General features: G+C 31.6%; 2 protein-coding genes across 2 annotated transcripts; both read right to left on the bottom strand.

Moving 5' to 3' along the window:
- Nucleotides 1–2,926: 2,926 nt before the first annotated feature.
- LOC115446273 (allergen Tha p 1) lies at nucleotides 2,927–5,521 on the bottom strand. Its single transcript, XM_037439387.1, has 3 exons — nucleotides 5,378–5,521; nucleotides 4,930–5,126; nucleotides 2,927–3,182 (listed from the first exon to the last, which is right to left on the bottom strand). Exons 1-3 carry the CDS (start codon nucleotides 5,476–5,478, stop codon nucleotides 2,992–2,994), a joined length of 489 nt encoding a protein of 162 aa, XP_037295284.1. The 5' UTR covers nucleotides 5,479–5,521; the 3' UTR covers nucleotides 2,927–2,991.
- A 4,563-nt stretch (nucleotides 5,522–10,084) lies between these two features.
- On the bottom strand, nucleotides 10,085–12,729 carry LOC115446251 (allergen Tha p 1-like). The gene is made up of 3 exons (XM_030172842.2): nucleotides 12,591–12,729; nucleotides 12,110–12,300; nucleotides 10,085–10,999 (listed from the first exon to the last, which is right to left on the bottom strand). The coding sequence occupies exons 2-3, from the start codon at nucleotides 12,297–12,299 to the stop codon at nucleotides 10,809–10,811; spliced, it is 381 nt and encodes a 126-aa protein (XP_030028702.2). The 5' UTR covers nucleotide 12,300; nucleotides 12,591–12,729; the 3' UTR covers nucleotides 10,085–10,808.
- Nucleotides 12,730–13,349: the final 620 nt, after the last annotated feature.

Raw genomic sequence — 13,349 nt, 5'->3', positions numbered from 1 at the left:
TAATTGTTTTTCGCAATATATCTTCGCTTAAAATTATGTACACTCGATGTAAATACGTATAATACGTAAATTATATGTAGATATAATTTTAAATAATGTATTAACAAGTTATACGCATAATAAAATTACAAAAATTGCATTTAGTTTTTATATTGGCTTGACACAGTCCCACAACTTTGGATGGTATGTAAAAGAGAGTCCAGATAAATTGTCGACTGACGAGAAATAATTGCTTCTCGTCAGTTGCCCATTTATGCCGGCATGTTTTGAACCAGATACACACAGGCTAATCTAGAACGTGTCACACTTACGTGGGCCAATATGGCGGGCTTTACACCTTGTGGTACCATCAGCATTTTTTAATATCTCCCTATCTGAATGGCGATAGGAATGCACGAACGGGTGGATTAGAAGTGAAATTTTGAATGGCTATTCATGACATCTATTAGAGCTTATTCTTTAGAAGTACATATAGTCTTTAACAAAATATGAGTAGCATTGCTACTGCCTACAACTTGAAACTTTTATGGTTTTATACTAAAACAGTTTTGCTCGCAGCTCCATCTGCATATAAATCTATTCCTGAGAAAAAAGCAACCTGTGGCACTTAAGACAGTGCATCAAGAAAAACGGGTTTGGTTCCACCTCGCTTATCCTCTTCGTTAGGGGTTGTAAAAAAACCATCTTCACATGTACACTTTATATTCATTGTTGGGGTTCAAGACAATATTATATCTATACCAACTTACAATACAATAGTTTTAGTTTTCCCCATATTCACTGATCTAAGACTCAGTTAGAAATAAGTAAATGTTCCGTGTCCTATGTCAACGTTCGAGATATTTCTACACTACGTTTTATCATATTCGATTCAGCGGTTTAGTTTCTCGCACCCTTAGACTTCCTTAGTTATGAGGTTGATAAAAAAATCATATTCCATCACAAAAGTTTCAATATTGTTAATTACCAATCTCGTCGCGATCGGTTCAGTCTTTTGTCTTCCTTCCTATATCTACCCTTAGTTATGGGATTTAAAAAATCAAGTTTGCATGTTAATTCTCAAGGTTTATAATATCCTTATATCAAACTTCATTACAATCGGTTCAGCAGCTTAGTTTAAGGGATGAAAAAAAATGTCCTACTTTCATTCTGAAAGTACAATATAAATCCAAAATTTCCTACAATTCGGACTAAGCGTTTTCAATAATCCAACTACACCGAAGTGTATAAAATTTTCAGTACAAAAAGTAAAATATACATTATTGAAACCATTCGCAATTCCAAGATACTATTAAAACAGACCTGTTACAAGATTTCATCCATATTTCATAATCTAGACAAAGGCTTTTATGTATGGAAGAAATATACATATTATATTGTGGAGTTCACGATCACCGTTCACTAACTAAACGGCCATCGATTGAACCTACATTCCTAGGAAAGTTGTTTTATTTACATTTATTTTTAAACATAGAAGGAACTTTATTGATCCTGGCCACTTATTCAACTCGATTTAAAATAATAATACCTCAGAATTTATGGAGAGTCGTGTTTGGTATTTTGTTTTTTTATATTCTAAATTTAAATAAATTAACTAAACTCAAATACAGGAATTGCTAATAAAAGAAAAGCATGCTTATTGTAGAAACTGTGGTGCCACTTTTGATTATATATTATAATTATAAAATAACCAATAAAAGGAAACAAACATCGCTCTTAGTTTATTTCGTTCTAGTTTCGATATTTACGAATAAGTTTGATAAATGCACCTATTTCTTTTTTTTATTCATAGCCTAATTCTGGAAATAAAATACTTCAAACCAGCCATGTTAAAGGTCATGTGCCAAGGTTTTGTGACCATGCATGATATGTATCACTGTATTTAATTAATCCGCCAGATTTTATTATACATATTTTCCTTTTGTATAATACTTAATGTTTTTTTTTTTGTCTATGTTTTAGTTCTAATTGTAAAAAGTAAATTTTAGGTATTAAATCTTTTTAAGCTCTGTTTATAACGAAATTACAGACATGATAGTTTATTTCAACTCTTTACTTCTTTTTTATCTATACACATATTTATCTATAGAAGCTAGTATCTAACTATAAATGTACCAGGTTGGCATCACAATTCCACGAAAAACAACCGTGAAGAGACTGTTTGACGTGACAAACGTTATAAAATATTCACCAATGAAGGTGATGTGATTAAATCAATAAAACAATTAACAGAATTCGGAAATTTTTTTCTCTATTTTTATAGGTATGAGTCAATATTTAGATGTTATTACGCTTCTGCTAATATTACAAAAGTGAAATATTTGTTTGCTAAAACGAGCTTGTATTTTAAATTATGGCTTGGATCCTTATATTTTTGAATTAATACGAAACTACATTATTCCTAGGGACTATATATTATAGACTTTTTACCCCGGGGTGCGCGATAGCCTAATTGGTTGTGGAACGGACTGCCGAGACGAATATCCGCAGGTTCAAATCCGAACGGCACACACCTCTGATTTTTCTAAAAAATGATGTGTTTATTTTTTGTGAATTATTGCTTGCTTTAGCGGTGAAGGAAAACATCGTTTGGAAACCTGCATACCTGAGAAATTCTCTATTATGAATGTCAAGGGTGTGTGAGTCTAACAACCAGCACTAGGCCAGTGTGGTGGACTAAGGCATATTCTCTCTCAGTAGTAGAGGAGGCCAGTGCCCAACAGTGGGACATATATGTATAATACAGGGCTGATATTATTATATTATTATACACCGGAATATGACATTTTTACAAGCGGAACACGGTGAGAAGCAAGTTAGTACCCGATATATAGTCATTTGATTAAAAATTATTCCACTGAAAAAGATTCGAATTTCGAATGTTCAATATTCATAATCGTCCAAGATTGAAATAATACTAATTCCGTTTAAAAAAAAGACACATTTATTTAAAAATAGAATACATTAATTAAAAAAAAAGAATCACAGTCCTTATGCTTTAATTTCGCGCAGTTCCTTCTCATATTTGACAGTGTACTTCCTCTCAGGGTCGTATTTGTCTCCAAGCTCCTGCCAGTACTCGGGCTCGTGGTTGATCAGGTGCTGGATGACGCGGCGAGTTCCATTCTTTTGGGCGTTCGTGCATTTACTGCACTCTGTTTCCAGAGCTTCTCTGATATGTTCTGTTAGAGAAAAAGGCATTGTCAATGGTATAGATAAATAATAAAAAAATATTCATGGAAATAGTCCAGAAATAGCTTTTATCTACAAACATTCTTGGACTGCGTTATAATTCGGTAAGTAGATCACTTCGATATACGTTGTAGATATTTTGTTGATCCAGGAAAAATAGAGTAGAATATATTTGTTAGAACGAAACATTTTTATAACTTCTATGCATATTTCGATACTATCTACTACATATTATATACTATAAACTACATACTATATACTATAAATTGGATACTATAATCCGACAATTCAATTGATTCTATCGATTTGACCGATTTTGTTTATATCGGTTTATATTAAATAAAACTAGTTACGCGCTTGATTTAAAGCAATAAAATCGTGTATACAATTTAATATTATTAAAGACATTATAAAAAAACCGGTCAAGTGCCAGTTGGACTCGTGCATCGACGATTCCATACCAACTTGTAAATAAGCTATCTAAGAATATAATATGTTAGTTTAGACTTAGCTTTGCCGTTCGATCTCTAAACACGATTTTTGCACCAACCAACCGCAAATAATAAGATGGTAATAGTAAATGCGCTTTTTTCTTTAAATGTTATGTAAACATTGCTTCTGGCCAGATTTCATCATTCTAAACCAGCGGAAAGTACCTCATAAGTTGTAATTCCTTAATGAATTCGCATAATATTCATAAACGGTCAAATTTTTTAATCGCGTTGTCTTCCTTATCCTTGTTTTATTCACAGAAAGAGACCGTAGAGTTATAAATTTCAACTTAATATCTCTACGCGTTCTTCACTAGGTCTTAACAGACAGACAGATGGACGACAAAGTGATACCATACGGGTTCCCTTTGAAGTGCGAAACCCTAAATAGCCATAATAAACTATTACCATTTCTTACAATACGGAAAGTTTAGGAGATTGTTAAGATGGTAGAGACACAACTGACATTGCTCTATGTATAATATTAAACTGGTTACTGGCACTAGTTTTATATTATGCAAACTGCACTGAAATACTTATTTACGAAAATAGTATTTCAAATTAAGTTCTTTCATAATAAAAAATAAAAGAAATAAGTCGACGGTAGGCTACATGGGAATGGCACGGGCTGCCGAGACGAATGTCCACAGGTTCAGAACCTAAGGCGCACACAGACTTTTCTAAAGTTATGTGTGTATTGTTTATCAATTATCATTCACTTTAACAGCGAATGAAAACATTATAAGGAATGCTATATATCTATGAATTCTCCCTAATCATTTTGAAGGTATGTCAAGCGTGGTGGACTAAGGTCTGAAAACCTTCCCAGTACTAGGGGATGCCTTTGGCTAACAGTGGGCCACTATATAATACAGGGATGATGTTATTATATTATGATGAAAATATAAATTATGTTTTAATTCATGTAATACTTTATATTATGAGGCTATTGTTATAACATATGACACCTTTGAGGTTTACGTTTGTCATTGGTAAGTAGGAATAATTTATAGCCATATTTAAAGACAAATTTGATATAGGTTTTAGCGAGTAGAGACTTTTGTAATCCAGGAATCTACAGTCTATAACTTATTAACTTCACAATCCCCTCAAAGAAGACACTATTCTCAAACCACTACCCTTAGAAAGCTTAAAATAAGAATATAAAAACGTAAATAAAAGCAGTCAAAACTTAAACAGACGGAAACAAATTGTTCACATAAATACAATTATAAAGAAAACTAACCTTTAAGTTCCTTGGCATCTGGGGCGCATTTTCCTTGGTCCAAGATGCACTTAATGTAGGGGACCAACACGCGATGGTTGTCGAGGATCTCGTCTAAATTGACATTGTCGTAGCGGTCGGTGTAGTGATCAGGGCGGGCCAGGGTGACGGCCACCACGGATAACAGGCAAAGAGCGACGAATGTTTTCATGTTGAGACTACGGGGAATTATCGAACAAGTTAATATCTACTTTACCTGGTAATAATTTCGGTTTAAATTTGGTTTTCACTTCTTGAGTAATATTCATTCCGCTTACAATACTAAAACTCACAAAATGCTTTAGTAATTAACATTTAAATTTAATAAATTATTTAATATCTAATATTAATAGAGAATAAAATTCAACCGAACTAAAATAATATTTTCTGCGATAATAAAAATCATACAAATGTTAAAAATGGCACCCACCTTTGGGAGACGTTATTCCTCTGATAGGATGCTAAGAACTGGTGATGCTGCGTGCTTCCTTCCAACCATTTATATACTATAGATAAGAGCAAAAACTCCATAGCACGCGATGACTAATATTTAACATGATTTTCACTTGACGTAAATAACAAGGAAGTGTTGTTTGTCAATCCTTAGGTCACGGCTGCTTCGGCAGATCAATTCTTGCACATAGAGAAAATAAATTTCTAATGCAGATTTTCCATTAAAGTTTGCATTTTTAATATTGCAATCGGTTTTTTAAATATAGTATCAAATTATTTATGTAGTTAAATTTCAGAAATATTTATTTTTTAATTTTACGACTTGTTTTTAGTATTATTTGACAGTATTGTGTGCATAAAATTTATATAAAATACAATTTATATAATAATAATAAATTCTTAACTAATCGAAATTTATTCATCTATATCTGATATTTAGTAGAAGTGTAGTTATACATATAAAGTTATTTGTATTGTATAAATAGTATGTTCATATAGATCAAGTTCTACTGGTAATTATTAGGTGAATTGAAATAATGAATAATGTCTTATAATGAAAGCAATGGAAAATTTCAGAACATATTTATAACAACAATGACGTATATTCCACGTATCGAATCGATTACAATATACAGTAATAATAACAGCAAAAAGTGTGTTATAGACGTTTGTTAATTATTATTTAAGTCTAAAAATTAATTAATAAAAAAACCATCCGCATTGAAAAAGCATTTATGACGTAAATTTATCCAGAAAATTACATTCTTATATATTTCATAATTTAAATTTTAGTAAAATTTAATTATAAATACGATTATATTACAACTTAATTAATTTTTAGACGTAATATAATCGCATTTTACTAAAATTTAATTTATTAAATATATAAGAACGTAATTTTCTGTATAAATTTATGTCATAAATGCTTTTGCAATGCGGATGGTTATAATTTTCCATGTAAATACAGACTCGGTGCTAGAATAATATTATTCAATGGGAAATAACCTTTGTACTTTCGACACCCCTGACATCAGCTCTTAGAGATCTCTTGACTAAAGCTAACATTCTGCTGTGCGTATACGCAAAAAATGTTTTCAATTTGTTTAAACATTCATAATCAATTTATGTTTTTTTGTCAATTTGATACTTATTTTTTTGATTAAATAAAGTTTTTTTATTAAATATTACTACCTCTATGTAACAATATAATATTGATAATTGAACTGAGATATTTCACTTAGTAGCCGAACAACTATAACTTTCCGATAAGGGAAAGTTATATTAAGTTGTATGTTATACAAAGCATAATACTCTAACCAATACCAAAACCTTTCTAACAAAATTAATCTTTACGTATCCCAATATTGACATGTACTTATTTTAATGCACTTTGAAGTAATATGTATTGAAATACTAAAAAAACACACTCACACCTTTTATTCCCTAAAGCTTTAGCAAAGGCGCAACAGATGCACCCACTTTCTGCCGTACATATTCTGTCCTATGATGTGATAGGGGACGAGCCTATCGCCATATCGGGCACAAATGCCAGACTCCGGGCAAATACCGAGTAGAAAAACATAATATCAATTTGCACGACCCGGGGATCGCATATGAGACCTCATCACTACAGTCATATCGTAATACAAATACTAAATAATTACCTACATAATATCTTGTACGAGTAACCATAATATTAAGTAAATTTAAATTATGTATTTACTCTTATGTTTAATCTTTAATATAGAAACCTTACACGTGAATTCACTTCATATAATATCCAAATACGCATACATAATATTATGCAGTAGCAAAATACTCTTCACAGATCAACGAGCGACCTTGAACTTACTTCTATATTTACAGACCGCAGTTCAAAACCGAAGGCCAAGATATTTTAAAGTCTGTCTAACTTTAAGACATATCATTTTAAGATCAATATTCGAAGAGGCGTTTTACTGACCCCAATAATAGCCTAGAATTATATGATATGCATTGTTAAACTAGATTTTCAATTTAACACTAAGTGATATTGGGGTTTTCTCTTCAGTATCAGCGCGGAGTCTCTAGTTTTTGCCCGACGTGGCGATAACCTCATCCCCTAACACATTATAAGACGAAACACACACGGCGAAATGGATGGACTAGTTACTCCTACGAACTCTGCCTACGCCTTCGGGATAAAAAGGCGTGAGTGTGTTGTGTTGTTGAATTTAATTAACCAGGAACCGGTATGTAATCTGTTTGTGACGTTTCGGTTTGAAGATGTCAATATTATAATTATAGCTTAATTTTTCGGAGTTATTAAATAAGCTATTTCTATTGTGACCTTGTTGCACTGAAAGTGATACGTCTCATAATGACGAGTTAATTAAATACAGAGTTTTGTACTTAATCCAAAATTCTTTGTATATTTGCTTTGTTTATAGGCGCTCAATGTGTCTATCAGGTGAGCAGTGCTTGTCGTCCGCTTACATATAAAAGCGAATTCTCTGTTTTTAGCGTTTCACCTGGCCAACAATATGGCTCTTCAAATTTAACTACAAGAAACGTATAATTTGTAAGCAGTATTAAATTCTGGCATCCATGGTCCGAAACGCAGGAAGAATTATAAAAACTATAAAAAAAAAACAATTAAATCGTCAATAGGTTTTTGTATCCATAAGCAATTTAGTTATATACGTTATTTTTAACTACGTACGTTACATAAGATTATAGTTTTTGTGACTGATTGATGGTTACTACGTCAAAGCTGTGTTTCGTACAATTGCCTCAAGATATATTATTATAGGCCATAACATTTTCTGACATGGCACTTTTTTAGTATCAAATAAAATAAATATTTACGCCTGGGTTTTAAAACATCACATAAAAATTATTCAACAAATAAATTATAACCTGACAACAAAAAAATAAACAGCTGAACTATTTTTTCCATATAATTATATTAGAGCTCGTGCCTTGAAACTTTCCTACGTACGTAAGGGGATTTTCCCAGTAAGGCTGGCAATGAATATTGTTAATGAACCCGGCCAACCGCATACTTTTAGAACTGCAAATAACTTATATAATAGTGTAAATATTTCCTGACGTATATTAAACTATCTAATATCAATGCAAAAGTTTCTTTAAACCCACTGCTGAACTAACGGCATTGAGCATTCGTTCCAAACTTTTAAAGCGCATGTGAATATGCAATATGCGCGTGAGATTATGCAATGATTATGAATTATTTCTTTACAAATTTTCTTTGGTCATTTTAAAAACTTCAAATTATTAAAATATTCCTTTAATATATTGTCTATCTTATAACGTGGGTTGCAAATTAATGAGTAAAATGTTGTGTAGGAGAAGATGCACGGAATCAACAGATTTAGTGGTATTTTAATTATTTTATTAATGAAACAATCGTAGTAAAGATAACATATTGTAGAATTTTATACTTAATTTTATGTTAGAATGGATAGTTTCTAAAATACACACTACGAGAACGCACATTTCATTTCACCTAACTTTCTTAGTTTTCTTACTTTTCTATCGTGATACTAAAAAAATAAAGGCGAAAGTTGGTAAAATATTTGGACGTTTTATGAGAAGGAAACGCAGCAACAACTAAACGGATTTAAATTTTTGGCACACTGGTAGAACATGTCGTATATTAACACATGAGCTACTTTTATTACGATACTGAGCTCCCATGGAAAATAATGTAACTTTTTAAATAGATAATGCTTGCGTTGAACAGTGTTTTAGGGACTTCTGCAGCGGCAACGGCTCTTCACGCAGGCGAAGCCACTAGTAACACCTGTCCTTTATGACATGATAGAACATATACAAACACATCACGCATTTATCCCCGAAGGAGTATGCAGAGGCGCAACCAGGGCACCCACTTTTAACCAAGTGTGTGCCTTGTTATGATGTGACAGGGTGTGAGCCTATCGCCATATCGGGCACAAATTCCAGACTCCAGGCGGATACTGAACAAAAAAACCCAAATATCAGAGCGCTGCACTATGCATTCTATATAACTGAGCCACCGCGGCAGTCATCATAGTCATGTTTCCCTTCATTTGCAATGTGGTATCTATTAAAAAACATTCCTAATTTGAAACAACGCATTAAAGCGGCTACATAATTTTTATGACATAACCATAGTACCACCATGTTTTATTACTTCCTAAACTACATTAGATAAAAATAATAACACTTATTACGTCACGAATAATAGACAAGATCTTCATTAATATGTGACCCCCAAAAATGTCTACAGGTTTATTATTTCTTATTTCCTATCCTTCATTTATTTTCCGGAGTATTTTTCCATTGTGTAGCTACATTTATATATTTCTTACAACGTTGTAGCCAAAAATATGAATGTTACTTATAAAATGTTAAATGATTTAGGATCATACTATGTTTGAATATGAAAAATATTTTTATTAGATTCCTTTAGAAACTATGGTGAGCTATAAAATGTTGTATATAAAAACGTAAGCCGTAGCAACAATGTTTATAATAATTTACTGTGATTTCGATTTTGAAAATAAGCTGTGAATAACGGCTTATATTTTTTATAAATAAATCTTTGCTCTGTCTTACCATTATGAACCAGTTCAACTAATTACCCTTTTTTTAAATATTTTATTTAACAGAATTATTGCAGAAAAATAAAATAATAAAGTCAGAAAATAATAATTTATTATTATAGATACAATATCACAAGCCTTTGCATTAAATTCACATTTTGAATATAACGTTATTTTTTTACAGATTTTTAAATGTGCAAATTAAATACACAAAATAAAAAAATAACACTTGAGACGCACAGTTTCCTAAGAAAAATATTTTGTTATCGAATTTTTTATTTCAAAGTTCACATATTGTTCATCAAATAACTACGAATTCTAAATGCAGAGCCATGATGCAATCTTCATCGTCTACAGCAGCAAAGGGTAGACACCAAGGAGGCTGTTGCATCGACTCAAAAAAAAAACAATTTGCTATTACGGAGGAACAAATCCCTATCTTGCCTAATCTCTAATACGATCTTTAAATACAGAACATAATTAAAATCAAGTTATTCCTTTAAACATTGGTCAGATTGTAAAAAAAAAAATATGGAGAAAGAATCAAACCATAAGTAAATGCCGGTGGGTTATAGCTATATCACAATATTACGCAGTTACACTTAAATGTATTAAAAATAGTCTAAATTAATCAAAAGTTGAATATTAGGTATTGCAAATCACTAAAACTAACTTGCAACTGGCAACTTGTAACCATAATTGCAATTATAGTATACTGTTTTTATTACTTATGGCATAGGCATAACTAGATACAATTGAAAGATAATGAAGAATTGAATTTGCCTTCATATAAGAGTCAGAAAATTGTATTCCTAAAATTTAAGCGGCAAGGCTTTTCAGTTGATCATGGTGAGCCTTCGTGTATGCGCCAGTAGGGTCATATTTCGCTGTCAGTTTGTTCCAGGATTCGTGTTCGTGTTTCAAGAGATGCGCGATGACGCGCTCAGTCGCTGCTTTCTGGACAGGAGTGCATTTCGCACAGTCAGTCTGCATCGCGTCTCTGATGTGAGCTGGAATATCAAACAATTAATTTAATATATGTGTTTTACTATGCATGCGTTTATATCGAATCAAATAAGGTAATGTTGAAACCGATGTTTATTAATACACTAGCTTTTGCTCGCCGCTTCGCCCGCTTGAAAGAGTTTCCAGGTATAGGAAGTAGCCTGTCATTCCCAGGGTTTGAAACTATGTCCATACCAAATTTCATCGAAATTGGGTAATTTTTGAGTTAATCGCGTTCAGATAGGCAACGAATGCGACAAAGGAATTTGCTTTGTAATATAATTTTTGAAACTTTTAAAGAGGAACCATTCCGTCATACATGTTTGTTGCGTAACTTTAACCGTTTAGGCGGCGCACGCAATGGAAACTTTCATAAGAAATATATTTTCCTCAGATTTGCAAAAAAAATTATTGATGCTCCGCTCCTATTGGCCATAGCTTGATGATATATGTATATAATATAGCTTATAACCTTCCTCGATAAATAGGCTATCCAACACTAAAATAACTTATCAATTCGAACCAGTACTTCAAACAAACAAACAAACTTTTCAGTTTTATATAATAGTATAGATATTATTGGGAATTGTCTACTTTTATTTTTTAGTATTCTCAGGCCATCGCCCCACGTTAGTGATTGGTAAATAAACTACTACAAAAAGTACACGCACTACGGATGTTTTTATCAAAACTTTTTGTTGTCCATTACAAAATATGTAAAACTCGGTTTACATGGAATTATTGTAGAATTATTTTCGTTTCTTTTTCCTACTTTTAAATTCATTGTTTCAATATGCATATATAGATACCGCAATTTTATTTTAGTTATTAATTTCTGAGCATATATATAAATATTGTATATGTTATATGTCAACATCCCTTTAACAGTGCCTCATACGTTCTCCGTTTTAAACAAAAATATGTGGGAACTATTTTAAGAGTATTTTTATTAAATTGTTTTTTTTACAAGTTTCAGCCTACTTATTATATGAATTCGTTATAAATTATATACATCCAACCCGGAAATGAAAGTTACAACTAGGTAACAATTAATATAGATTTTCTAGATAAACTATTTGGCAAAAATTAAACAGTTACTTAAAACGAGTACTCACATTTAAGTTCCTTTCCTTCGGGGGTACATTTTCCCTCTTCAAGAATACATGAAATGTAGGGGTTAAGCAACCGACGGTTTGCAAGAATCGAATCAATATCAACACTGTCCCACCGGTCAGTGTAAAATTCTTTGGGTTTAGCCAAAACTACGGCGAATAATGCAAACAAACAAACAACAATCGTCTTCATCCTGAAAACAAAAAAAAATATTTTAAAGTAAGTACAAAGATGTAACGAATGTGTGCTTTTAAATAAAAAAAAAAATCCTTTTTTGAAATAATTATAAATATCACATTCAAATATAAAAATAAAAATCACACTTTATTCCTTCATTATCAATATTTTTTTTTCTTTTATTTTTAACGAATATAATAAGTTAAAAGAAGTCTTCATAAAATAAAATCACTTCATTATTTCTATTGTATTACTTGTTTTTCTAGATTTAATGTAGAAGAATATTTCGCCATAATGTATTCCTACCTTATTTTTTTTATGCCTCTAGAAGCGACTGTTAGCTCAGCATACACTTCACTAATTCAATGATAAATCCTCGGCCACTTTTTATACTAATACAAGTCGTTTTTGGACAACACATAAACCTGTTGTTGAGCAGTTTAGGCCGTATTTAAATCTACTTTACTCCGCGAACTATATAGTTCGCGGAATAAAAAATGCGTCAGCGTTAGACGTTATCAGGGATATTTCTTGTACCTCTTTTAGAGTGACAACTAAGCGCAATCGTAGATAATAATATAAACAAACATCTAATAAGGTATTTTCCGATAGAAGTTTTATTTGAGTACGCTTAAAATTTTAGGCAAAGGAATTATTAAAATATTATTCAAATCCAAGGAGGATCAGAAATTTCTGAAACTAATTAGTTTTACTCCAATCACAATCCAATGAATTTATTTCCTCTCAATAATTACGCCTATTATATCGAAGACCTTACCGATCTTAATCTAAATGTTCCTAGCCACTAAAAATATGATATTAATATGTTAATATTAAGCAAAAATTAAACATATTATTATTACACAAATTTCTGGTGTAAGGGGGGCAGAAAGTCTAATAATCATATGAAATTAAGGCCCTCCAAGGAAACGGCCTTGACCTTGGTTTCTTACATTTACGGCGCACGAGTTCCGGCAAAAATATGTAAAGACTTACAAATAATTGCTTTGAAAATTTTGTAAGGTATTATTGGAAAATTTAGACAACCATAATGATCCTTATGTT

Source organism: Manduca sexta, chromosome 16, assembly GCF_014839805.1.
Source record: "Manduca sexta isolate Smith_Timp_Sample1 chromosome 16, JHU_Msex_v1.0, whole genome shotgun sequence".
NCBI classification, from domain to species: Eukaryota; Metazoa; Arthropoda; class Insecta; order Lepidoptera; family Sphingidae; genus Manduca; species Manduca sexta.
Note: the sequence above shows the minus strand (reverse complement) of the source record. Positions and strands in the feature narration are given on the sequence as shown.